At 60.2% G+C, this 27,691-nt stretch overlaps 1 protein-coding gene across 10 annotated transcripts in view; it reads right to left on the bottom strand.

Moving 5' to 3' along the window:
* The window catches only part of LOC117645563 (protein groucho-like), a 34,107-nt gene extending 6,839 nt beyond the window's left edge, over positions 1-27,268 (bottom strand). Inside the window, exons 1-10 of one of the 10 annotated variants that reach the window (XM_034385856.1) lie at positions 26,853-27,267; positions 19,427-19,474; positions 17,954-18,004; positions 15,986-16,083; positions 15,489-15,552; positions 14,694-14,738; positions 9,156-9,218; positions 8,708-8,788; positions 4,660-4,831; positions 2,065-2,090 (exon numbers count right to left, since the gene is read on the bottom strand). In XM_034385856.1, coding sequence (XP_034241747.1) covers positions 2,065-2,090; positions 4,660-4,831; positions 8,708-8,788; positions 9,156-9,218; positions 14,694-14,738; positions 15,489-15,552; positions 15,986-16,083; positions 17,954-18,004; positions 19,427-19,474; positions 26,853-26,912 — 708 coding nt within the window. In that variant the 5' untranslated portion in view covers positions 26,913-27,267. Of the gene's footprint in view, positions 1-2,064; positions 2,091-4,659; positions 4,832-8,707; positions 8,789-9,155; positions 9,219-14,693; positions 14,739-15,349; positions 15,417-15,488; positions 15,553-15,985; positions 16,084-17,953; positions 18,005-19,426; positions 19,475-26,852 lie in introns of all 10 variants that reach the window. The other 9 variants (XM_034385854.1, XM_034385858.1, XM_034385857.1 and 6 more) reach the window with 9 other exon arrangements.
* Positions 27,269-27,691: the final 423 nt, after the last annotated feature.

Genomic DNA, 27,691 nt, shown 5'->3' with positions numbered 1-27,691 from the left:
GGGCGAGTCAACAAACGCACCGTCATCGAGAGGGGGAGAAGCTGCGTATACTTTCAATTTTTCGTAAACACCGTGTCAAGTCGAGAAAACAGACACGAAAAAAAAACCCACCCACACACAAACTGTCGTTCATGTCTTTCTTTTCAATCGTAATCGAATTTACTTCGCGATTTTGATCAAATTTCCCAGGGATTTCTTACGTAAAATTTAAATTAAGAAAAGCTAAATTTTATTGTTTCAGAATGCAACGAAAATTAGTTGTTGTTGCTTTCCCTGGCGATTCTGAACCAAGCGGCAGCGACCGCCGTGGTGTCCAATCCAACAGCAGGCCAAACAGGCCAAGCTGACCCTTCATTCAGTCCAGCGGTCCTTTCATGGCTCGACCCTTTTCAAGGCCCTTTTCAAGGCGCCGTTCCAGGCAGGGGGGCCTTTTGACTCGCACTGTACCTCCGGGGCGACCTCACCACCGCCCCCACCGCCTCACCTCCGGCGTGCCTCCGGGAGCCTCGGGGCGGGCTGGCGGGGCGGGGCGGGGCGGGCAGGGCGGGCAGGGCGCCGCCAGCCCCGCAAGCCAGCCACCCCCTATGCTAATTACCAGCCAGCGGGAGATAATTACGGAAAGGGGGAGTGCCCTGGGCGGGGCGGGGTGGGGCGGGGTGGGGCGGGGTGGGGCGGGGCGAGGCGGGAACAAGGTGTGAAAGAGGATATCGCGGGGCGGGCAGGCAGCCAGGCAGCGTCGAGATTGGGGAATAAAAATTCCTCACAATCGACGGAGACTGACGGGGGCCGCGCCATTGGCTTTCTGTCTCTCTCGCACTCATGGGGCGTCCCGTGGGTTCCGCACACGTGCGAGAGAGACAGCACAGAGGCACAGCCACTGCAGCAGCCCCACAGGTCGTCGACTCTCGGCCGCCCGCCGCACCAGACATATTGCCGTCGCGTCGCGAAAGAGGTCGACAAGAGGGGGGGGGGGGGGGGGAGAGGAGGGGAGAGAGAGAGAGAGAGAGAGAGAGAGAGGAGAGAGAGAGAGAGAGAGAGAGAGAGAGAGAGAGACGAAGGCGGAAGACCTGCTGGCGCTGGCGCCCCATCCCCCTCCTTTCAAAGGAAAAAAAAGAAGAAGACAACAAGGAAGACAAAGGGGAGAGACAACACGGCCGGAAAACTATAAAGTGGGACGTCACGCCCGGGGCGGGGCGGGGCGGGGCGGGGCGGGGCGGGGCCGCGAAGCGACGGGCAAAATTATGCAAAAGGCTACAGCGACGCGACGGCGGTGGTGAAAAGCTCTCCCCGCGGCTCCGCTCGCTGTGCTCTCCCCCGCGGAGGCGTCGGCCGGGGATTTCCGCGAGGAAAAAACAAATGAAAAGGAAAAACTCGAGCGGGGCAAACGGTGGGCAAAGAAACACGGCTCTGGAGCAGGGGGAGGTCTCCCTCTCGCACTCAAGGGGCGAGGGGGAGGGAGAGAGAGAGAGACTCCTCTCGGGTTCAGCCGGCAGCGTAACTGGATGGAATAAGGGAGGCCGCCGCGACAGCATGTGTAAAGTACTCGGCGCCAGACGCAAAGCCTTTTTAATAAAACCGTCGGGGCGGCGAGGGGGAGGGGGAGAGGGGCTGATGGAGCGCCGTCCCTTTCACAGAGATGCAGGCGCCCACAACCAAACCCCCGCAAGCCAGCTCGCTTCTGCCTCCCCCCTCCATTCCTCTCTCTTTTTATTTCGCATTCATTTTTGTCGCTTTTGCTGCTGGGGGCTGCCGCTGCCGCCGCCACCGCCTCGGAGATTGCTGACAGGGAAGAAGCTGACTTTAAAATTCATTTCATTTAAGGCAGATTAGGAGCGGGGGGTGCCGGCGACGGCAGGGGGGCGGAGGCGTCAACCAGAGCGAGAGCGAGAGAGGGGGAGAGAGAGACGGGCCATCAGGCAGAGTGAGCGAGCGAGACGGGTCAAATTATTCCGGCGACAGGGCCATGCCATGAGATTAAGGCCCGAGCGCGAACGGGCCGGAACGGGCCCCGGGGCGGGTGAAGTAAAGCGAGGCGGCCTTCTTCATCGCGTGCAGTGTACTCACATGTCTCTCCTCCACCGAGTTGAGTCCTGCAACAGAGAAACGAGTCCGGGTTAAAACCACTCAGTCGGCCACAGACCACACGGCCGGGTTCAGATTGTAGAGCCCGGCCCTCCCTTCGGCTGGTTGCATGCGGTAATTTTCAGAGAGCCCACGCAAGATGAGCGCCGGAGAGACCCCAAGCCTTTCCTTTCACACACACAGGTTCGAGGTGGAACGCCAAAATGTCTCTTTTTGCCGCCCCGGCGCCCTCCCCTCGCGAGTCGTCCAGAAGCCCGTCCTCGGCGTGCTCTGCCGTGCCTGCGTTGCTCTGCGGCGCGAAGAGACACCGCGACGAGCACACTGCCAACTGCAGCCATTACACGGCGTAAAGGCCGGGCGGACAGACAGACAGACAGACAGCGAGGGGCGACGGCCGCGAATGAAAGCGGCGGCGAGGGTGGCGAGCCCCTCCACTACTGTTTATACAAAGAAATCTGTCGTCGTTTGTTTTTTTTTTCGCGCCGCCAATTTGCAGAAGAGGCGGGGGGCTGTACAATGGCGGCGCGCTGCCGCGACTCGCTGACTCGCTCGCGATTCTCGCTCTCGCTTCTGGCTTTGCCCCCGCAGCGACCCGGCGACAGGGAGGGCCCACAGGGAGGGCCCACAGGGAGGGCCCACAGGGAGGGCCCACAGGGAGGGCCCACAGGGAGGGCCCACAGGGAGGGCCCACAGGGAGGGCCCACAGGGAGGGCCCACAGGGAGGGCCACAGGAGGGCCACAGGGAGGGCCCAACCCCGGGGGGGCCCACAGGGAGGGCCCACAGGGAGGGCCCACAGGGAGGGTCCACAGGGAGGGCCCACAGGGAGGGCCCACAGGGAGGGCCCACAGGGAGGGCCCACAGGGAGGGCCCACAGGGAGGGCCCACAGGGAGGGCCCACAGGGAGGGCCCACAGGGAGGGCCCACAGGGAGGGCCCACAGGGAGGGTCCACAGGGAGGGCCCACAGGGAGGGCCCACAGGGAGGGCCCACAGGGAGGGCCCACAGGGAGGGCCCACAGGGAGGGCCCACGGGGAGGGCCCACAGGGAGGGTCCACAGGGAGGGCCACAGGGAGGGCCACAGGGAGGGCCCACAGGGAGGGCCCACAGGGAGGGCCCACAGGGAGGGCCACAGGGAGGGCCCACAGGGAGGGCCCACAGGGAGGGCCCACAGGGAGGGCCCACAGGGAGGGCCCACAGGGAGGGCCCACAGGGAGGGCCCACAGGGAGGGCCCACAGGGAGGGCCCACAGGGAGGGCCCACAGGGAGGGTCCACAGGGAGGGCGCGGGGGGATACGGACCGCGTGTCAACTTTCATAAAACGCAATAACATCTCCATTTTCAGTGAGGCAGCTTGAGCGGCGCGGCGCGCCTCCCCTCGCGTCTACTCCTTCTCGCTCTCATCCCATCAGTCGAATCTCCCCCTCCTCCCAGAGGGTCTCGAGGACCTGCAGCAGCCGGAAGAAAGTCCGCGCGCCGCCGCTGTCGCCGCCGAAGCCGCCGACGCGAAGAGGCGGAAACGTATCGACCGCGGCGCACTCCTCTCCTCCTCGCCGACAACGAGGCCCTCGCCGTCAACCCCTCCGACAACACAATCTAATTGTTGTCCCCCGGCAAGCCGACACGTCCGCGAGGCCCCCGTCGTGCCAACAGCGCCGAGTCCCATGAGGGGAGGCCGGGAGGCCGACAACTTGGCAAATAATCACTTGTAAAACTCGGTCGACATGAGCCGCTGGCTGCCGCCGGGCAGGCCGCCGTCGCGGAGGAAAGGGGAGCGGGGAGAGGGGGGCGTGCGCACGGGAGCGAGGCAGCGCGGCTGCGCGCGGCGAGCCCTGGGCGAGGCCTGGGCGAGGCCCTGCAGAGAGTGGTGGCGCACCAGGCGCACGGCGCGCGGAGCCGGCTAACGACCCTATTACGGTAATTACCGCGTGAAAAGCACTTCCGCAACTAACGCAGTGTGGGGGACGCGGTGCAGGCGGGGCAGGCCGCGCTCGCCGAGCACGCCGCACCTGCCCCCCGGCCGTCCCGGCCGTCCCGGCGCGCTCAAGTAACCCTCCTAGAAGAACCGCGCGCGCCGGGACGCTGGGACCAGGGCCATGCCCGCGCAGGCCGCTCCCACGGCGCCGAAGAGTCCCGGACACCCTCATCAACGGCCATTTCCCCGACGCCGTCGTCGGCGACCCGCTCCGGCCCGCCGGCGCGCACTTAGGCCGTCCACGGACCGTCGTTAGCGTTCCGTTTCGGCAATTCATCGCGCCGGGTCGTCGTCGTCGGGGACCCCCGCCCCACAGTGGGCCAGAAGACCGCTGAAGGCGGCCCAAACTCCAGACGCGTTTCGAGCTGCAGAGTCGCTAAATGGGACTCGAACCGAACGTGTGACCCCACCAATGGAATCCTCGTTCGAAGAGCAATCCATTGGTGGGGTCACACGTTCGGTACGAGTCCTGTTTAGCGACTCTGCAGCTCAAAACGCGTCTAGAGTTTTGGTCGCCTCCACCGGTCTTCTGGCCCACTGTGCGCCCCTACCGCCCAAACAAAGTGGCTGGAAACTATGAGTGCACTATATTGTTTACTCCTTACCTGGAGGCGGCTTGGCGTCGGGGTCCCGGTGCTCGGGCTTGGCGGCCTGCAGCATGGACAGCGGGTGCGAGAGCCCCGCCAGCGGCCCGGGCAGGCCGGGCAGGCCGGGGTGCGTCGGGAAGGGCGGCGCGTGCGCGGCGTGCGGCGGCATCTGCTGGGCGTGCATCTGTTGCTGCAACAAAACGGGCGCCAAATTAATCATCGACACCCGCACGGCGCGGACCTCGGCAAGGTCCTCGGCAAACAAGCAAAACAAACACACGACAGAAATTGGCGCGGTAATTCAGACACATTTTCGCTTCCGTTTCGGCGCTGCAGCGCGGACACACACCATGACGCGCAAGCGAAGAGCTCCGCTGTTATGCCTGTCCCCTCGCGCAACACGGACGAACAGACAGACAGCAGGCAGGCAGGCAGGCAGGCAGGCAGACAGACAGACAGACAGACAGACAGACAGACAGACAGACAGACAGACAGACAGACAGGACAGGCAGGCAGGCGCCTCCGCATCCTCCTTTTGTCCCGCCACGGTTGTCGCGCACGCAAAACACCAGTTCCGTCAAACTAAATGCCGGCCGCCACAGAAAAGCCAGGAGCGGGAGGGGAAGGGGTCGAGGAGCGCCTCGCCCGACGCGACTCGAGTCGTTTCCGTCGCTCCGTCTCTCTCGCACTCGTGGCGCGTCCCGTCCAGGTGCGACAGAGACAGAGCCCGCAGGCAGGCAGGCAGGCAGCGGCAGACTAATTATGACGAAAATATGACGGGCAAGTCGTTTCGGCGGCGCGGCAGCCATGCGAGGCGTGTGGCGCCGGTGAGGTGTGAGTGAGTGAGTGAGCGCGTGCGTGCGTGTGAGAGTGTGCGAGAGAGAGGGTGGAGGGGCGCTCGAAAGCGCAGGGAAGTGAAGGAGAGTTATTAGCAGGCCGCGTTTAATTGCATTAGCCTCTCGCTAGTGCTGCCGGCGCTGCCGGCGCTCCGGGCGGGTAAGCTCGCGGAGTTGAAGTGAGGGGGAGACGACAGAGAGAGTCTACTTGGCGGCGGCGAGCTGCAGCCCGCAAGGCGCGCAAGGCCCACGACGACGACGTTCCAATTTGCCCGAGTTGCTGTGCTTTGAGTATTGCTTTCGGGAGGGGAGAGAGAGCGCGGCGACGGCGAAGGCAGGCACTGCAGGCACAGCGCCACAGCCCGAACCTTTCATTAAAACATCTCCTTTCACTGCGAGCTCCATCGATCCGCGCCAAGACTCCCCTCTAACTCGTCGCCCGGCAAAATTGGACAAACTGCATCAGCAAACTGATGAGGTAATCTCGAAGAACGTACACTGCAAACAGGCGTCGCGCACCGCGCACTGGGGAGCGCCGGGGGCGGGTCAGGGGGGGCGGCCCAGGGGGCGGGCCGCCTTTTCCTCCTTCCCTCGTTTTTCTCAAACAATATTCAGTTTGTTTGACAAGACAACCTGGCGGGGCGGGGGTGGCTTCGCAAGCGTGGGCGTGTAGTGTGTGTGTGCGCTTGCGTGCCGAAGGAAAGGGGGGGGGGGGGTAGACCAGCCATCACAGGCGACCGACGAGGGCGAGGCGCGCGAAGGGGCGACCGGGGCGACCCGGCACAGCGGCCAAGACACACACCGAAAGCAATTCAGGAGCGAGCTGCACGACGAAGGGGGGAGGGAGCCTTAGGGCGACAACCACCCCGTCGGCGGCGTGGCGGCGTGGCGGCGTGGCGGCGTGGCGGCGTCCGGGCCCCGGCGGGGCGGCAAGGCGTCGCCAGTAAGTGAGTTGGGGCCTCTGGAGGGGGGCGGCCCAATCAACATTCCAATCAGGGACTCCCTTATCCGCACTTTTCCCCCCGTTTCCCGGCACGGCCAGGCACGGCCAGGCACGGCCTCGGCGCACAAATTGCGGCAGCGGGACAGACAATGCCTTTCCGCCCTGCCTGCCTCCAGCCTCCAGTCCGCAGAGAGTTGGTCGTCGGCGAGACTCGGCGAGACGCGCGCGGCGCGGGTTCAACCCCCGCCCGCCCCCGGCCTCCTCTTTTCTTTTCTCGCCCCTTCCCCCGCTTGCAGGGGCGCGCTTTCACAGACCAAGTTGTCGGCGCGGCGGGGCGGGGCAGGCAAAGCAGCGGCGTCACCTCCGGGACGGCAAGGAATTGCTTTGACGGGCGGGGCGGGGTGCGGCGCCGGGGGACGAGTCGGGTCGGCGAGGCGAGATAGGGAACCGCCACCACAAGGGCCTGCAGGAGGTCCTCGACCCAAACCCCCTCCGGACGCGCGACCCCGCCACCCCGCCACGCCGAGCCGCCGCCGGCAAAAGACATCCCCTCTCGCCGACATGGACCGTTATCAGCTGTCGGCGAGGCCACCACCATGGTGAAGGCCACCGCCATGGTGAAGGCCACCACCGTGGTGAAGGCCACCGCCATGGTGAGGCCACCGCCATGGTGAAGGCCACCACCATGGTGAAGGCCACCACCATGGTGAAGGCCACCACCGTGGTGAAGGCCACCGGCACCACAGCGTCGCTTCGAATCGGCGAGACGGCAGCACGGCCCAACACGTGGTGCCCCGCCAGACGACTCGCTTACTCGGCAAAGGGCGCGGACCACCGCACAACAGCGGCACGCAAAAAAAAGAAGAGAAAAGAATAAAAGAAAAACGAAAAAAAAAGCAGCGACCGCCAAGGAAAACGGAGCAGGGAGAAGCGACAACACACAGAAAGCGCGAACGCTGCGGAAGGCAGAAAGAAAAAGAGAGGGGGAGGGGGGGGGGCTATACGGTAGCAGAGGGGTAGGGACGGGGACGTGTTGTGAACCATGTACATATGTGTGTGTGGCTGTGTGTACAGTCCTCTCAACACACACACACACACGCACACACATGCACACACGTACGCGGCGCGGAGGAGCAAGGAACGTAACATGACGGCGAGGCATTGACAAATACAGCGAGCAGCACCGCTTGCTCGAAACAGCGCGCAGCATGCAAGCGCGCGCGCACACACACACACACACACACACAATACCCTCACAGATCAACGCTCCAGCACCCCCATCCCCCTCCCCCCGCCTCAATCTTGCAGTCTGCCAATATTGACTCGCCCACTATGCTAATGTAAAGTCAGCATCACCCTGCCAAACAAAGCGCGCTGCTGCTGCTGCTGCTAGGACCTGCGGTACCGGCCTACGTAATTAGGGGGGTAAACACGTCGGGGCGGAGCGGGGCGGGGCGGGGTGGGGCGGAGCGAGGCGGGCCGTCCCCTCCCCCATTTCCAGACACACAAGGGGTACAAACTCTCCTACTCAAACATTGCAGAGTTACAATTACCCCCTCCCTCCCCCTCCCCCCCACCTCACCTTTCCACACAAACACATACACACACACCAACTCAAACCGCGCTCACGATTTAGTCGCCTTTCTACCACTCAAAATACACACACACACACACACACACACACACACATGCACAGCCACACACACACACTCGGTCAAAGTAAAACAGCCGACGCGGCGCCAAAAGGGAACCCGTCCACTAAACCCCATTCCATTGCTGTCCGCAGCCACGCGGCGGCCGCGGCGGCCGTAAGGACGGATATCGACCGAGGAAACCACTAAATAAACCGCGCGGCCCCGCGCGCCTCGCGCACGCATTGACCGCGCTCAAAATAAAAAGCCAGCCAGCCGTCTGCTAATAGCCCTCGACGCGCTGGCCTGGCCGGCCTGCCTGGCCTGGCTATGGCCTGCCTGGCCATCGGGCCGCGATCGCAACACCTCGTTCCGTTTTAATCACACCCCGCTACGCCACGGCCTCTGCGCAAAAAGCAGGAAAAAGTGCGCCACACACACACACACACACACGCAGTGAATGGAATGGAACTACCCCCTCGACTGCAATCGTCAACGCAATAGGAACATCCACCTCCCCCACCCTCGCATCGACCAAATAGACAACAACAAATACCAACAGCAGAACGGTAAATACGAAAAAAAAAGAGAACCCCCTTTTCTTTATGTAAAAATAAAAAGGTGGTAGTTGGAAAAAAATATGGTGGGTTACTTACACTTACCCCGATAATGGCGTTCAATTCGGGCATAGTGACTTGTTTCGCTCTTTCGACGGCTGTTGCCACCTGTTGTTGGTGCTGTGCGGGACACACGCGTGTTAATTACAACCAAACACAACAAAAACAACAACAACAACATGGCTAGATTAAAAGGCCACTACAAAGCAGCGGGTGGTTCCGAGACCACGACACGCGCGCCGTCACACAGTGGAGGTGGCCAAAATCCCGGAAGCGTTTTCAGCACTAGAGTCGCTAATTGGGACTCGAACCGAACGTGTGATCCCACCAATGGATTGCTCTTCGAACGAGGAATCCATTGGTGGGGTCACACGTTCGGTTCGACACCTGTTTAGCGACTGTGGAGCTCAAAACGCGTCTAGAGTTTAGTCCGCCTCCACCGGTCCTCTGGTCCACTGTGCGTGCAGGCCGTCGGGGCGGCACTTACCTCTTGCGATAAAAAGGGCAGAATCTGGGCTATGATGGCGTTGAGTCGCTTCGCAATCTCCGTCTGCAACAAGAAACGAACGCGTTAGAAAGAGCGAGAGAGAGGTCGAGAGAACACGGGGGGACACAGCAGGAGCGCCTGCGGAAGGCGGGGTAGGCCACCGCGCGACACACCAGTCGAACGGGCGGCCTACTCGCCGGGCGGCCCCCGCCGCCGCTAGACCCCCGTCAGTCAGTCAGTCAGTCAGTCCAGCGAATCAGTCAGCGAGTCTGTCAGTCAGCCAGTCTGTCTGTCGGTCAACCTGTCGCCACCTGTCCGTCCGTCCGACCGCCATGCGCGTAACGTGGCCGTTTAATACCCCTCCGAGTCGGCCTGACTAGCGGTCGCCCCGTCGCCCCGCCGCCTCGTTCGGAGAGCAATCCATTGATGGGGTCACACGTTCGGTTCGCGTCCCATTTAGCGACTCTGGAGCTCAAAACGCGTCTAGAGGTTTGGCCGCCTCCACCGGTCTTCTGGCCCACTGTGCATTTGCCGCCGTGGTGTCGGCCGTGTCGGCGCTACCGGTACCGCCGTACGGCCGCGCCCCGACATGTGGCGCGCTAAGCGGATTACCAGCAAGCGGCTTTGCAGCGAGGCGCCCCGCAATCGCTGTCCGTCTGTCTGTCTGTCTGATCGAAGGGCCGTGCAATGCAATAAAAGCCAATCCGCATCGGCGGCTCCGCTCCGAGACAGACAGACAGACAGACAGACAGACACAGACAGCTTTAGCAAGAGGGGAGCGTCCTGTACAACTTCGTCCGCTCCCCGACGGCCACACGGGTTATCGGTTCCAGAATAAAATCAGGGCGGAGCGTGTGTACTGGAAAATGTCAAGGGGGAACTTCCAAAACGTATAAATTTGTCGTCGCTGCGCTTTGCGCGAAACGCGTGCACGGCTGGCCGGCCACAGCGGGACACGGCAGGACACCGCAGGCCGCACTGCCGACAAGGATGACAATGCACGTGGCGAGGGGCGAGAGGGAGAGGGGAAACACGTGTAACGGCGGCCACGGCCAGAGTGACCGCATTATAGCGTCCCGGTGCCCTGACACTGCCACACACGCACACACACGCACACAAACACGCACACACACGCGCACGCGCGCACACACACACACACACAGAGCGCGCCACTGACAATCCCCGAAGCCCCGAATCTACTCCCCGCCCTCGGCAGGATGATTCGGCCGCTGTCTCTCTCGCACGCCAACGGGTGAAGGGACGACCCATGGAGGGAGAGAGGGAGGGAGAGAGAGAGAGAGAGGGAGGGAGGAGGGAGGGAGGAGAGGAGAGAGAGAGAGAGAGAGAGAGAGAGAGAGAGAGAGAGAGAGAGAGAGAGAGAGAGAGAGAGAGAGAGAGCCTCCCACTCGGAAATAGTCCTCCGCGCCGGCAAATCCATTCGGAGGGGCGCGGTGGGGCGCGGTGCGGTGGGTATAGACTACGCGCACCACCACTACGGCGCGGGGGCCGCCAGGGCCGCCAGGGCGTTGATGTGCGAGGAGAGGGCTGCGGTGGCACTCGACCGCCCCGCGGCGCCCCGCGGCCCGAGGGGCCCCCCGAGGGGCTCGGGGCTCGGGGGGTGGAGGGCGACCGCAGATTGGAACTCGGCGCCCCCGGGGCCCCCGCGCCACGCCCCGCGCCACGCCGCAGCCCGGGGGAGGGAGGGGAAGACCAACAAACTAGCGGACACGGCGCAGCACGACTAATCCGACACAGGCTGCCCCGCAAATTAGGCGGGGCGACCTGACCCAATCCGGGGGCTGCCTCGGCAGTGCCTCGTCTCCACGCCAAAGCGCGTCTTGCAGTGTTTTGGGGCCCTGCAGAGCCACGGCCAGAGCCACGAGAGGCGAGGGATCGAATCTCGGCGGGGGTAAGTATGTGTTCGCATTATCGTCCCCGGGCTGCACTCACTCCGACGGGGGCTCCGGGGAACGCCCCGCCCCGCCCCCGCGCCACTTGGTATGCGCTGCATGGCGTGGCGGGGCGGGGCGGGGCGGGGCGGGGCGGGCCTTCATTAAGTATTCACACCGGCGGTGCGACAACCCTTCCGCTCGCCGTGCTCCGCCGTGCTCCCACCTGGCGTGCCGGGTCAGTATTCGGCGCGCGCCGCCTTGCCTCCACCCTCCACAGGAACAAGGAAACCCCTCCAACAAAAATGGGTCGGTGGGGTGTGTGGGTCGGAATCGAGTTGCCTAAACCCATTGGGCCGAATCCATCCGGCCATAAAAGAGCCGTGTGCTCCACTCCAGTTGCGTTATTCACACACCAGGAGGCGCCCTGTGGTATCTCTGGGCGGGGCGGGGCGCCAACTTTACATCCCCTCCCCCTCCCCCGGGCGCTGCGGTCGCTGAGCAGACTCGAGCAAACCGCAGCACACTGGGGCCCGGGGCCCAGAGGGTGGGCGGCCCACCGTGGGGCCGTGGTGGGGCCGTGGTGGGGCCCACCCCGCCACAAGCCAGCCAGCCCCAGCCCTGCCCCGCGGCCTGGCGGTTCCCCGGTCCCCCTACCCTTGCGGCCGGCGTCGCTGCAGCGCGGAAGAGAGAGAGAGGTCGACGCGTTCGCCAGCTTGCCGCACTTCCCGCCGGCTGGCTTGCACCGTCGCACAGTGGGCCAGAAGACCGGTGGAGGCGGCCAAAACTGCAGACGCCTTTTGAGCTCCAGAGTCGGTATACACAGCTCGAACCGAACGTGTGACCCCACCAATGGATTCCTCGTTCGGAGAGCAATCCAATGGTGGGGTCACACGTTCTGTTCGAGTCCCCTTTAGCGACTCTGGAGCTCAAAACGCGTCTACGTAGAATTTTTGCCGCCTCCGCCGGTCTTCTGGCCCACTGTATGAGGCCTAGTCCCCGTGAACGGACTTTACTTCCGCCGCCCAGGCTCTGCGGATTGACACTGTCTCGTCCCCCACGCGAATCAAAGCCCTCGGCAGAGTGGCGGCGTGGTCTGGCGGGGTGTGGGGTGGGGGGCCCTCGACTCGAGTGCTGCCGCCGTAGCGCCCCTCGCCTAATCGACTCGGGGATCATCTCCACCCAGACGCCCTCCTCGACGTCGAGGAGGAGGTGTTTGGTTCTCACGGACAAAGGGGAGGGGGAGGCCGCGCGGCGTAGCGCGGCGCGGGGCGGAGGACGAGCAAGGGTGCCTCTCTCTCTCTCTCTCTCTCTCTCTCTCTCTCTCTCTCTCTCTCTCCCACACGAAGAGGCAGAGAAAGAGAACGCGTCGGGGGAGGCCCTTCGCAATCCGAACGACGTCTCCTTCACTCCGACATGCCCCTCCCCTCCCCTCCCCTCCCCCAAGACCCCATCATCCCTGCAGAGGGTGCTGCGAGCCGAAAATCGCATCGCCACCCGGCCAGCCGACAAATAGGGCCAGCTTTCGGGCCGTACACTGTTCTCTCTCTCCCCCTCTCTCTCTCTCTCGCACTCGCGAAGCGTCCCGAAGAGAGAGAGACGGCCCGAGGGAACTGCCGGCCAGCCTGCAGGCCGAGCCTGGCCGAGCCGCCGCAACATTGCCAAAGCAACCGTGCGGATGTCCGCGCAAAGTCTCTGTTTACGACTCGGGAGGGGTGAGAGAGAGGGAGAGAGAGGGAGAGAGAGAGGGAGAGAGAGAGAGAGAGAGAGAGAGAGAGAGAGAGAGAGAGAGAGAGAGAGAGAGAGAGAGCAGACGGGAGACAAAAAGTGAAAAGGGAGACGCGACTCGCTTATTCCCGGCGAGGATGATAAAAGGGAAATGGAAAACAGCAAAACGAGTAATGAGAAATAAAATCGCTGCTGCGAGTTGCGCCCTAAAAAAAAGGGTGGGAGAGGGGGGAGGGTAGACACGCAATAGCGAGCGAGCGATCCAATAAGCGTCCACTGGGCCCGGCTGGGCCGGCGGCGAATGAAAGGGAGAAAAAGACGAGAAGGCGGTGGCTTTGCGCTGCCGGGGGCGGCCGGCCGACCGACGGACCGACCGACGGACCGACCCGACCGCGATGTCGACATGGAAGCGAGCAGAAGGGCCGACAGCGCGCCGACAGGCAGACGGCCGTCAACTGTCCAGTCTCCCCTCACCAAAATAACGATCAAACTCGACACGGCGACAAGGACCGGCAACGCCTGCTGTCTGTGTGTGTGTGTGTGTGTGCAGCAGCTAATCGCGTGGAAGCCGACCACCCCGCCGGCATCAAAACAGCCGACCCGACCCGACCAATCCCCTCCGAGCTTCGCCGCCTCCAGCGCCACGCGCCGCGCTGATGGCGAGGTAATGGGGCAGCGGTGCAGCCAACCCCTTCAAACGGCAACGGACGAGAGGGGGGGGGGGGGGGAGTGAGTGGCTGCGTGCAGACACGTGGCCACCACAGCCCGCGGCCCGCACACCCGCAGCGAGCACGCGATCAGCAGGTGCCAAAGCCGTGGCAAGCCGTGGCGCTGCACACACACACACACAGTGGCACGAAGCCAGGCCGCGCACGGGCCGGCCGGCGAGAGTAACAACGCAATCTTCCCCACTAAAAATAACGGGCCGGACAGACAGGAAAACGCGCTACAAAATCGACTCGAAAAAAGAAGAAACGGGGTGTCATCTGGACGACGGGGGAATGAGGGCCGGGCCGGGAAAGGGCAGCCCCTTGCATGGCGTTCTCAACGGCCACATCGATTACACGACGAATAGACACGCCTCGGTGGAGGGGCCGGGGCGGCAGGGCCACCCTCGAGGAGGCCGCCCTGGGGGAGGCGAGCCAGCGAGCGTTACGAACCATTTGATAACAATTACTGGTGGCGAGGGCGAGCCGCTGTGGCTGGCGGACGCCTGGCCCTCCAGGACGGCCTCCAGGACGGCCTCCAGGAGACGGCCTCCAGGAGACGGCCTCCAGGAGACGGCCTCCAGGAGACGGCCTCCAGGAGACGGCCTCCAGGAGACGGCCTCCAGGAGACGGCCTCCAGGAGACGGCCTCCAGGAGACGGCCTCCAGGAGACGGCCTCCAGGAGACGGCCTCCAGGAGACGGCCTCCAGGAGACGGCCTCCAGGAGACGGCCTCCAGGAGACGGCCTCCAGGAGACGGCCTCCAGGAGACGGCCTCCAGGAGACGGCCTCCAGGAGACGGCCTCCAGGAGACGGCCTCCAGGAGACGGCCTCCAGGACGGCCTCCAGGAGACGGCCTCCAGGACGACCTCCAGGAGACGGCCTCCAGGACGACCTCCAGAAAGCCCTCCAGGATGCCCTCCAGGAAGCTCGCCGAGTCGCAGCAGTGGCTCGCCGGTCGTAACATTTAACGGCGCGAGTCGGGGAAGGGTGGCGCTTTTCACGGTGCAGAGGGCCGTAACTTCACCAACTTCCAGATTTAAGGGGCCTCAACGTCGCTCGAGCGTGAGGCGCTGGGCGGCCCCTTGTTTCCAAAAGGCCGCTTTCCTATTATGACGTCACGCGGGTGGCGACAACCATTTTCAGTTGAGGGCGAGATAGTACTGGCCAGGCAAAGGAGGTTTGGGACTGGAAAAGAAATGGGGAGGAACTCACCTGTTTGTGCATTTCCACGTTAAGGCCGTATGACATCTCGTAATACTGAAAAACAAAACACAAAACAGAGATATTAATCGATTTTATGAAAAACTGCGCTGATAAAAAAAGTACATGTACGCATATACAGTCCATAAAAGCAAAGGAGAGGTAAGTAATCCAAATAAATGCGGCAGTACGAGTCTTTACTGTCCAAAACCTTACAAAGAAATCTGAGCATGCTCAAGGGACAAGGCATTACATTGTTGGTCGAATGAGTTGCTTAATAATTGAGAAGAATTAATTCCGTAATTTATTCAGTGAACGATTCGTTCTTTACTCATGCTCAAATTTCTTACGATAAGTACACAAGTTTCTTTTCGAGGATTTAAAAGTGAACTCCCAAGCATGGTGAAGAAAACGGTGACACAGCAAACCACGGCATGCAGGGATGGGGAACCCTCTGAGGCGACTTGGTGCCAGAAACAAATTTCCACCGGCGCAAACGAAACCCTTGGCAGGGTTCGCGCTTCACGGTCTCGCGTCAAAATCGATTCAAACTACGAGGAACGCCTCAACGAGGCCAAAACACTCTCTCTAAGGGGAGTACTAAGCAGCGTATGACCCTTCACCACCCACATCTACCACAAAAACGTAAAAAGGGTCACAAGACTCACCATGACGTAATGCCTCTGCATTTCCGTTTTCTCTTGGGCTATTTTGTCTATCTCCATTTTCAAGCTGCTTGCGGGGCGGGTGCAGGGGAGGGGGGACAAAATAAAAGTAATGTTAATGAAAGCGTTCAAAACCTCTTACCATCACATAGTGCCTCTGAATCTCAATCTTTTCAGTAGCCAATTTCTCGCACTCGAACTTGAGGCTGCGGAACAACACAGCAAGCCATCAGCCGACAATCCGTTCAGTCAACCCCAATCCGTTCATCTCAAAAAGAACAAATTGATGAAGAAATTGGTCACTCAGTCCGAGCACGCGATACCGAGCCAAGTGCACAGTGGGCCAGAAGAACGGCGGAGGCGGCCAAAATTCTAGACGCGTTTTGAGCTCCAGAGTCGCTAGACTCAAACCAAACGTGTGCCCCCACCAATGGATTGCTCGTTCGGAGAGCAATCCGTTGGTGGGTTCAAACGTTCTGTTCGAGCCCCATTTAGTGACTCTGGAGGTAAAATCGCGTCTAGAATTTCGGCAGCCCTACCGGTCGTCTGGCCCACTGTGAAGTGGTAACACGGCCACGTCAGGGCGCGGCGAAAATGCGATTCGGTAAACTTCAAGAACGAGCCGCGTCGTTAACTCACTTGTGATATTGCGCCTGCAGGAACTGGAACTCCTCCTTGATGCGGTCGCAGGACTCGCCCACCGTGAATTTGAACGGCTGCCCCGGCTGCGGAGGGCCCTGCAACAAAAACACCGCGCGGCTCAGCGACATTGTCGCAGGGAAAAAAAAAACGGAAAAAAGATAAGCTTGTGTGTTTACAAATGTTGCGCTCCCAGAGTGGACAGTACACGAACGAGTCGCGTGCAGAATTCATGGGCAGACGCGCCTGCCGCTTGTTTATCTCCCTTTAAAATGTGTCACAACGGATGTGGAATGTGGGCCCTGCTGTCGCTCGCGCCCTCGGAAAACGCCTAGTACTAAACGTCTATGAAGCCGAACCACTCAGTATAGGGAACAAAGTAAAGTTTTGGAATCATTAGCCTTTCAACACTTCGGCTCGAGTTTCCCCGCCACGAGGAAGTGCAAGCCACGTGCGCCAACGCCTCCGGAAGCAAGCGGCGTGCGTGCGTGACGACCGCCTCACTTATTTAACGCGGCGCTGCAGCCAATCCACGCCTTCCGTTCGGGACGTGTCGCGACCACCGCGTTATCGGGCCGCCACGCCGCGCCACGCCGCGCCACATCCTCAGCGGGGCAAATATTGGCCGCCACTATCAAACCACATGCCGGATATATGAATTCCCCCAGCGTTTGTGTGTGTGTGTGTGGAAAGGGGGAGGGGGGCGTACGAGACTCTTGGTGAGAGGAATCCACCACCGCCTACTGTCTGTCTATCTGATGTCTGTCTGTCTGTCTGTCTGTCTGTCTCGCTCTCTCTCTCTCTCTCTCTCACGGGGCAATCCAGGAAAGCGATGGAGAAAGAGACATGAGAGTGGCCATTCGGATTCAGGCGCCGTGCCCCATCCAAACGAGACTCCATATCCTTTCCACCTATTAGCATGGCGGCACGGCATCGCATCCTGGTCGGTCATTTCGGCCCAAAGTCTACTCACGTGCGCAAGCCCCCCCCCCTCCTCCCACCACCACGCCTCACTCAGACTAACACACACACTCACGCAGGCGTAACCCTCTGGCACCATGTACTCACTCACTCGCTCACTCTCACAGGCGGGCGCGCGCACGCTCACGCTCACGCTCACACACACACACACACAGCCACGACCAGTCTGGCCGGTCGACCGCCACGCTACCGAGCAGGGCAGTAAACGCGCGATAAATGCGTGATGCATCGAGGCTGCGTTGGCCTCCTTCCAGGCGCCGTGCCGCGCCACGCCAAGCAGTGCCCCCGCGCTGCCAAGCCTATTACCAGCTAATACGGCAAAACATGTCAGGCGCGGCCGGCCAAGCGGAGGCAACACTCCCTTTCGATCACGTCACAGTGCCGTCACGTCAAAGCTCACGTGCTGCGTCTAAGAGGCTCTCGCCCAGACCCTTTCGGCAGGGCCGCATGCCATTCAGCCAGCGCCCCTCCACAGTGGCGCGACGAAAGGGGGAGGGGCTGAGGCTGTGCCGCGGCAGCAACCGCAGCGCGCCGCGGCAAGGAACCGCACAGAATGCCGGGCCGTAAGGCCCTCTCCAAACCGCAGTCTATTCCCGCCGCCCACCGGCACGGCGGGGCGGGGCGGGGCCCGCCGCCACCTCCGTAGACCGCCACTCGCTTTGAGGAGCGCTAAGGATCGCGCGGTGCAGCGCAGGCACCACTTGCGTGCGTTCCACTCCAAGCACCGCGCACCGGGACGCGGTCAGCAGGTCTAAGATCCACACGTCGAGAGGACCTCTCTGCGGAGCAGACCCTACCCTTTCAACTCACGTCCCACACTCTCTCAAAAGAACTGCCAAGATTTCTCCACAGACCGTGTAAGCAAGCACACCGCACCTAGCTTCCCGTTCTCCAAAACAGGTGACCAAGGGTGTCAACGAGTTAGGCACAATGTGTCAAATTTATTTCAGGGTGAGTGAGTGAGCGAGTGAGTGGCGTGGTACTTACATTTGTCCTAGATATGGGTATTGCTGGCTGGACGGCAGCGTCATTTAATACCTGAAACAGGCGAGCAACACGAATTAGGCAGAGCCGGGACCAAACCGACGTCGACTCTCCGTCGTCAATCAGTTTAGCGAGGCGAGTTGGAGCGCGGGGCGTGGCGGGGCGTGGCGGGGCGTGGCGGGGCGTGGCGGGGCGTGGCGGGGCGTGGCGGGGCCAACACGAACCGCCGCGCCACGCCATTAGAGGGGGAAAGGTGGCCCGCGGGGCGGGGCGGGGCGGGGCGTGGCGGCGCCGAGTGGGGCCGCCGGGAACACGGTAGTAGTTAGCTGCTCGACACCCATGCAATCCGGGGCGGGGCGGCGCCGCGAGGCAGCCAGCCGCACAGACAGACAGACAGACGGACGGACAAGCAGCCAGCCAAGCAGCGAGTCCCCCCGCGCCGCGGACTCGCGCAGGCAGCGCAGGCACTACACCGTGAAAAGGGGGCGGCATTACTCCTGTCCCGACGGCCCCAGCCAGTGAGCCAGCCGGCAAGTCAGTCAGCCAGGCAGCCAGCTCGCCTCGTAAAGCGCCGCCAAGCGCCGCCAAGCGCCGCCAAGCGCCACAACTCTTTCCCCGCGGCCATCACAGCCACAGCCCCCACAAAACCCGTGCCATAAATTCCACCCCCCCCCCCTTTCCCCTGGTAATCGGCCAGCCATCGGTGGCAAGCGCCGGGCAAGCGCGCGCACTACAGGCGGAACACGCCAATGGTGCCACGGTGCCACCGCGGTCGACCCCCTACTCGCTCTGTGTGACGACAAAACGAACGCACGCGCCGCACGGCGGCACCGACATGCACGTGACACGATTAGAACACACACACACACACACACACACACACACACACACACACACAGAGGCCGCGGCCCGCGGCCAGGCAGACGTGGTGGTGCACCAGGGGGTCAGTGCGTAACCACATGCTTCCCATTGCAGCCCGGAGGCACGCACGAACGCACGCACACGCACGCACGAACGCACACACGCACAAACGCACACGCACGCACACAGGGCCACACCGCGCGGCGTTCCACAAACCGCAATGACGGAAAAAACACCGTCATTAAAAATAAAGAGAGGCCCGCCGTGCCGTGCCGCCTCAGTTATTCGGACCGCACGCGTCAAAAGCGAGAGGAGAGGCGTGTTGAAATTTCCGCTCTCGGCCAGGCACACCCGGTACCAGGTAGTAATAGGTCTCGAGAGAGAAACAATTGGAATGAACTAGGCACACAGTAAAATAAATTTAAAAAGAAATGTTTTTCAAAGTAAGTTTTACGTCTTAATGTTATTTTTGAAAGTATAATTTAGCTATAGAAAGTAATAAAAAAGCGCTGCAAATCTTTTTTTTTAAATTGTCGGTTAAAAGTGCATTAGTGAGCGCTCCCTCCAGACAGCACGCACTTACAGTAGCGGCCGCCACCCAGTACCTGTACTTACATAAGGTGATATTTCCCGCGAGCCAGACACACTCCGAGGCGATATGCTCTGCGAACACAACAAACAAGCACAGCGTTAGACGAGTCGCAACGCCACTCGAAAAAAAAGAACAACATCTCCATGTCGACAAGGAAAATGTCGCTCCAATTAACAACCGGATCGGCCGGCCGGTTTCTGGCGTGTTTCTGGCGGCATGGCTGCCGTGGGCTTCTTGCCGTAGGTGTCGGCGGCCAGCTGTCCACACCGCGACATCGCGCTATCTTGCGTCAACACGGGTTGCGCACACACCGACTCAACTTTTTGTGTACATTCTGTGAACATTTTTAGGGTGCGTACATAAGCGACGTCGAGCGCCGGAGGAAAGGAGTTGGTTTTGTCATTTGACTCCGAAGCAGTCAGTCACGGGTTCAAAGACAAGCCCCTCGAGATTCGAAAAATCTCAACTATTCAAAAGGGCTCACATGTGCAAGACCGAATGTACTTAGGACCGACACCCGGGCTTTATTCAACGGACGTTGCACGTTGAGCCTCGAATCATTTGATTTTTTTTTCAACTTGAGGCGAGCCGTTTCTACGAACAACTTGATAAAAATTGGATCAAGAGGCCCCATCGCGCGTTCGCGTGCGCCGCAATCGAAGGGACTTGAGTGGGCCCAGTCGGGCAAAGTACGTCAACTTAAATGACATCCACTCTAAATGACAAGGGACATTTTTGTGCCCGCGGCCGCGGATGAGTTGAGCGATTCAAAGAATGACTGGTCGAACTGAAGCGTACTTTTCCGTCCCTCTCCAAGAGTAGTGGGTGCCACGATTGGCTTGAAGCGTGCAACTCCAGTCCGCTCCTCTGCCTATCTAAATGCATGGACGAATTTCAACTGCATTCTTCAGTTCAAGTGCATGCTTCAGTTCTAGTGATTTGTGGATCGTGGAGATCTACAGCAGATATTTGGTTTACAAACACCTCAAGGCATTACTTTTAATCAGTGATAATGGGTCGTGCCAGATCATAATTCGAGTTCCAACCGGGTGGGGCCTTCCTTCGGTTACAAACTGTGTGGGCCACCCATCGCGTCTGTTCAAACAGTGACGACTGCAAAGACCTCTAGCTTTATCATGCACACGTACCGCCACTTTCACAAACTTGCACAACCTCGTGCTGTTCTGGCGAACAACAGTTAACCAGAAAGGCTTGCCTAAATCTGGCAAGAAGGCCGAGCTGAGAGCTCCCTGACCAACAATGATCATCCCATTTGTGAAATAAATGTGTTCATTTTGACGCACAAATCTTTTTCCCTTGGTAGACTGTACACATTTACACGCACTCACTGAATACATCATCTCTATAACCAGAGCCAGCGAGGGAACATGTCTCGAGTAGTTGATAAACTTGAGCTCATGCTCACTAGGAGCACACCAGTTATCTCTACAGGTCACATAGTTACAGTAGTGGAATCCTATAGCACTCCTTCGGCACTGTTATTCGATGAATGAGATGAATGCGAATTTATTCTCGTTTGTTTGAACAAGATGTCACATTCGTTGGAACGTGACATCACATTCAAACGAATGTGACAAAGTCCACATTCTAACGAATTTGACGTCACATTCGGCAAATACGTAACAGTGCAAGCAAGCCTTTTGGCTCCAAACGGTTTGGCAGGGGCGCTCGGACGTCAATCTCCCGTACAATTAACTGTGCACTTCTCAGCGTGCACTGAACCAAACCAGTTCGTATCAGTTAGAGCAATCCTTGAGATAGGGACGAGGAGCATCGGGTGTCCAACCCATCAGGTGCTACTCGGAACGAGTGTGCCACTCCACGCCAAACTAATGATTCACCTTAATCTCGTAAAAAAATACATGCACTTAGTTTCCTTATTATGATGGCCAGGCGAAAGTAAGTTCACCAAGTGCAGCATAGACCAACAGTCAGTCAAATAAGCAGGATCCAATGTCCAAAGCTCACTGCAAATATTTTACGAACTATTTTGTCCAAACAGAAGGTAAGGTAAAAAACATTAGTACTTTCATATAAGAAGTATAGCCTCGTACTACATAACAAGCAATTTTCTTTGATAGCTTAAGTCCTTAGTGAAAAATACAAAAATACTTCGTAAGGCCCACGAGGATTTAGCAGTGGCAAGTGAGCCTCTTTCACTGTAAACCTGTTGATCCGACCGAGGGTGGCGGGTTCCTATACCAAGGCAGATTTGGCACCGGGAGTGAGGTACTCGGGACAAGTGGAACTCTCCGCTGTCATTGGCCGAGCGTCCACCTGCTATCTCTTTTTTATTTTTTTGTTTTTTCCCTCTCTTTCTCCCACAAGAGGCTCGGCCGGCGCGGCGCGGCACGGGCCTCGTTCAAGTGATGGTCGCGAAGCAACGCGAAGCAAACGCGACCGCGTAACCACAGCCAAGCGACGGCCCGACCGCAACGGGCCGGCAGGCGGCAAGCCGGCACGACTGCACCGAAAACACGTCGACAAATTGCACAGCCAAGCCGCCCCAGCCGCCCAGCGCTTCCAGACACACTGTAAGACTTTGTTGTCGCTTTACAACCAAATCGAACGAAGAGAATTTCATCTCTTGAAAATGATGACGATTGCATCACGGATTGATGACACTTCCATCAAAGCCCTTAACTTGTTGCATGGCTTACAACAACGTCATCAAACTGATTTGATGGTTGGTAATGAAAGTATGCCTTGAAATTGTTTAGTGACTATAATTTTCACAGTGAGACAATAAGAAAGCACCACTTTTTAATATACTTCTCTTTGCGAATCCAAAGAGCATCTGCGAACAGAGGAGGTCTCTGAAAGCCTTGGAAGGCGTCGCCAGCAGAACAAACTTGATTACTCGACTCGAGCGTCAGCGACTCAGCGTCCCAGAGGCTAGCGGAAGTTGCGAAGCAGCGTGCGCAGAAGGCAGTGTGCTGCACACTGACGTGCGAGGCAGGTGTCTGTCGGGGAGCCCCACGAGTGCGACGGAGACGGAATGACTCTTCGCAAGCCGCAGAGCGGTCGCAGAGCCGACGGCAGCGGCAACCCAACACCGCGCCCAGAAAGCAAACCACTCGACCGCGGCACGGCCCGGCACGGCCCGGCACGGCCCGGCACGGCACGGCACGGCCAGCAGGTGCGCCCGCCCAGGCAGGGCTCAAGACCCGCTCTCGATCAAAGCGTAATCTGTCCCCACCTCGCTGGCGCGCTGGCGCCTGTTTACCGCCAACACGGATTACCGACACGTATCGCCTAGACACACCTGCTGCGGAAAAACTTGCCCCGCGGCCGGCGCAGCCACACCAACGTGGACTCGCCCGGCTCGACCCGCCTTATCGGCCGAGGCTAATTGAAAGCGACTATCGCGATGACCGCGCGGCCCGAAGCGTTGTCTCTCTCGCTCTCACCGTCCGGGACCCGTCCAGCCGCACGGCCATCGAAGATGCAGAGAAACCGGCCAAACACCCTTCCATTCATCTGATTCGAGGAAGGGGCAGAGAGAGAGAGAGAGAGAGAGAGAGAGAGAGAGAGAGAGAGAGAGAGAGAGAGAGAGAGAGAGAGAGAGAGAGAGAGAAATAAAGGGCACCACCCGCCGAGGCCACGCCAAGGAATGCCTTTTGTGACAACTTTTACAGCATTCAACAGATATAAACTTGTCCCCCCCCCCCTCTTTTCCTCTCTCGATGCTCGACCGGCTATGGTCCATTCAGTGAATCCTGTCCTCGCGGCGACCCTTTGCTATGCAGGCCTTTTCTTGGTGCCATCATGAGTGTGGCAAACAGCCTCGAAACAACGAGCAAAACAAAAGATCGAACCCTTATAACGCACCGGAACAGCACTCGGACAATGAGGCCCCCAGTGGGGCTGTGGCTGTTTAACTTCCCTTTGAGCGCGGCGAGGACAGGGTTCACTGAATGCACCATATATCTCGGCGACGTCCCTTCCAAAAGGACAAACCAAAAAAAGGAAACACCTGTCGCTAACGAGACTCCAAGTGGCCGAGAGGCAGCTGTCGAGGAGGCACACACACACGCCCTACGTCATCAGGCGCGGGTAACTACACAACTGTGGGGAGGGGGCTGAGACGTAGGCACACGGTAAAAACGATACCTGGTTTTCCCGAGGGGGTAACCACTTCAAGAAATCGTGTACGGACTACTCGGTATTACGGGGGTATTAACGTGGATTACGGCCTTGAAATACCAAAATTTGGCACATTTGACCCAAAAATGGTATTACGATCACGTGTATTACGCGTCATACACGGTTTTTGTGTACGGGGTATCACGCGGGTGGTTACCCCCACGGGTTTTTTTTTTTTCAGGAAACCCCTGGAAATCGCCTATGTCTTTCTTTACCATAGGCTTCCTGGGAAAACCAGGTAGTACCGTTTCTACCGTGCAACCATTTGCGCGTTCACACGATATTACGATCGAGAGAGATGTGTCTTTCAGTGTCCTTGATTTTGCCAGCCGTTTTGAAGTGCAGGCACGCGATGCACAAGTCATCAGTGTTGAAACACTGAACACTGCGTGCGTCAAAGAGAGCCACTCTGGGAGGCCAACACAGCACATATTTTTCCTTCTCGGATCGCCTTGAATGCGTCCTGATATCGAACGACATCCTGCGGCTCTGGACTTCTGAACCTGGTGCGACTGGGTGGGGAAGAATCCGGGGCCAGCAAGTGCACCTAGTCGGTGTCGGTCTCTCTCGCACTCCCAGGGAGTGCCGAGCGGGCCGCAGGGGTGCGAGAGAGACAGGGCGACGACACACTGCTAATCAGCCGGGCTCGAGTGCGGCTTAGCCCCGCAATCCACTCGTGTTCGCCCACAAGTGCCCTCTATGTGCGAAATGGCGCTTACAGTGCGGCGGCAGCGTGCGGCAGCCACGACGCGCGACGCCAGTCTTCCTCCAAGTGGCGAGAGGGAGGGAGGGAAGGAAGAGTCAAAAACTCCATAGTAGACCTCATGGCCAGATCTGACAAGCACCACGCTTAGGAAAAGAAGATTGCGACATTGAATTTAAAGATTTATTTATCTAAGGCATTGAAAACTGAAGACACTTGAAGAATTTTTAAATTTACGGTTTTTTTTTAGTTTTTTGGCAGTTTGCACTTTTTGATGGACACATCGACAGGTGGTTGGTCAGTGATGAAAAGAGCCTCGCGTCGTCGAATTGTGAGTCTGGGTGTAAGTGTCCATGTTCCTAATCCCCCTGACAGCCTGTCTGTCCGTCTTCGTCCAGGGCACTGTGTGCGGGGCGGTGCAGGCGGTGCGTGCGGGGACACTGCAGTGTCCACGGGTGTCGGGAAAGCCCGTGGCAGAGCCAAGGCATTGCCAAGGCATCTGGACGGGGCTTCCCCGGCAGACTGATTCCGAGAGTCTCGCTCCGTCTCCCTTGCACCCCTCCGCAACGGCCCACGAGTGCGAGAGAGACAGAGCCTGCAGGCCGAGGGCCGTCCATCGTCACTTGGTGGAACAGGGACACTGCTAAAGAAGGAACAATCTTGACAAGGCGTGCGTCGCGTGGTTTAGAAGGCCCCTCGTGTGACCCGTGCAACACGTGGTCACGGGGTCCGCTGGGCCTGCCCTGGCCTGCCCTGGCCTGCCCTGCAAGCTCCAGTCCACACAGCATATTTTAGGATCGCACCGAAAGCGTGTCATGTCGACACCAGATTCGCCGCTCCATCCCGAACGAGCCGTGACCGGCCGTGACACGTCAAGGGCCACTGGAAAGGCGTGTCACTGACGCGTCCTTGACGAGTCCTTGCCGCCCCACTCAGACCCGGAAGGGCTGCCAAGGCCGGCCCTCCGGGGACCCTTCCGAGACCCTCCGGGGACCCTTCGGGAACCTTTCGGGGACCTTCCGGGGAGCCTTCGGGGAGCCTTCGGGCACCCTTCGGACAACCTTCGGGAACCCTCCGGGCACCCTTCAGGGGCTCGGGAAGTACTCCCCGCCCTCCATGAGGGTCCCGCATGAGGACCAGATGGGCCTTGCTGATTACGAAGGGACCTTGCGCCATCTGGCCATGTGGGTCCTGGAGCCGGCCGCCCTGGAAGTGCCCTGGGCGACCGGTAGCCGGCAGAGGGATTACACTTGATACACCGCTAGAATAGGCAGACCGCCGGCATGGGCAGAAGGGGGCAGATAGTGCCACCGAGAAGCCCACCTCCCGGTCACCCCTCCACCTGTCGAAGCGGCGCGCCCTGCAGGACGCTTGTGTGTGTGTTAGTGTGTGTCACCAACGCCCGGTGGGTATGCAACCCGCCTCGCATAGTCTCTGCAAGCAGGCAACCCACATGAAACAGCCCCCTCCGACGCATGACCTGACAACCACCCCTGACCTCTCCAGCAGCAACAAGATTGCCTCCAGCATGGACGGCAGCAACAACACCGAGTCTAGGGTTCGAACACAGAAAACCCTTTCATGCGTGTTTCTTTTTGGAGTAGTAACCTTTTTGGCGGGGCATTCACGTGAGAGAGAGAGAGAGAGAGAGAGAGAGAGAGAGAGAGAGAGAGAGAGAGAGAGAGAGAGAGAGAGAGAGAGAGAGAGAGAGCTGTTCGTTTCCCCCGATTAAACCCCATTAGACCATGACGGTGCCGTGCCGTGCCGAGCCTACACCCTACGCGAGGGACAAGAGGGGGCGGAACGAAAGACGAAGAGGCTTAGCCCCCCCCTCTTTTTTTCCTGCCCCCGACTACCTGGAGGCCGTGGCCTTCTGGCCGAACTAGACAGAGAGCGAGCACGGCGTGGCACAGCGAGCCACGAAGGAGGGAGAGAGAGAGCCGTCATTATACGGCAACAAGTCCCGATAATAAAGCAAAGCCCGCACCACGAAGGGTCGCCGGCCGGCGTGGCAGGGCGAGGCAGGGCGAGGCAGGGCGAGGCAGGGCAGGGCGAGGCAGGGCGGGGCAGGGCGGGGCAGGGCGGGGCAGGGCGGGGCAGGGCCGGCCCATTCGCACCTCCCGGCAGTTACAAAATACCGGGAAGGAAAATCAAAAGGAGGGGGAGGGGCTGCATAGAAAAGGCCGCCATTTCGGTCCAGACGGGATGGAGGTCGACGTCCGACCGTCCGCCGCACCACGCCGCACCGGCGTCCGACTGTCCGCCTCCGTTACGGTACACTCCGGGCCAACAGTGGCGGAGTGTCAACCTGGCCAGCCGTCCGGGACCGGGCAGCCGCAGGCTGCTTCCGAGAGTCGTTTTCGTCGCCCTGTCTCTGTCTCGCACCTATACGGGACGGCTTGTGAGTGTGAGAGAGACAGAGTGACTCTGAATCGGGCTGCCGGCCGGCATGCCTGGACCCTCGGCTGTGTTGCGTCGGAGGCCTGCGCGAAAACCACGCCGGACTGGGGTTCAGAACGTGCACCTGGAAAAGGGCGAAACGCTGAGGAAATTAGTAAAAGCGATTGAAAAATACTAACCGGGTGCCTGGCGGCGGCAGCGGCTACCGCGGCCGCATTCATGGGTGCCGTGGGGTACATGTCGCTACGATGCAACACACAACATTACACTGACACACTAGCACACACAGACACTGCACTGCACTGGAGTAATCCACAGGGCGACGGTGGCGGCGAAGGTAATCCAAACTGCGTTAATCCATTCTGGGCGGCGAGGAGGCGGTGCACACAACACTATCACTTTCACAATTCACTGCACTGATGAGTAATCCACAGGGCGAAGAGAGGGCGGCGCCGGGAATCGAACCGCGGACACAGCGAACGCGAGGCGACGTGGTTCGGGCCAGCGGACGAGAGCGAGGACGTGAGGGCGACGCGCAGCGCTCCTGCTCCGAGCGGGTTCACACACCAACTGAAGCGGCAACGCAACGCCAGCTCGCCGGCCTTCCCCCTCCCCTCCCTGCCGCCGCCACTCCGCCACTCCCCGCCGGCTTCCACTCGGGTCAGCGCCCGCAGCGCCGGCCGCGGCGTCTCTCTCGCACCCCCGGCGCGGCCCGAGCGCGACGGAGACGCACGAAGGCGCGACCGGCGTTCCCGAACGCTCCCCGCCGCCCCCTCCCGCCACCCCGCCGGCTCGGTCGGCTACGTCTCTTCCGCTCCACGCGAACGGCGCGCCGGGAACGGCCGGGAAGGGGGAGGGGGGCAGATCCGCCACCGCCAACGCCGCCAACACCACCGGTACCACGGCCAACGCGGTTGACACTGCCGGCAGCGCGGTGAGCAGCCATGCAGCCAACAGCGGCGTAGCCAAGAATACCCGCAAAGTGGTCCTATTAGCGCGCCTCTTGGCCTCCCTTCAG

The sequence above is a fragment of the Thrips palmi genome, unplaced genomic scaffold, assembly GCF_012932325.1.
Source record: "Thrips palmi isolate BJ-2018 unplaced genomic scaffold, TpBJ-2018v1 HiC_scaffold_18, whole genome shotgun sequence".
In the NCBI taxonomy this organism is placed as follows: Eukaryota; Metazoa; Arthropoda; class Insecta; order Thysanoptera; family Thripidae; genus Thrips; species Thrips palmi.
The sequence above is the reverse complement of the archived record's forward strand: the minus strand, read 5'-3'. Positions and strand labels throughout refer to the sequence as shown.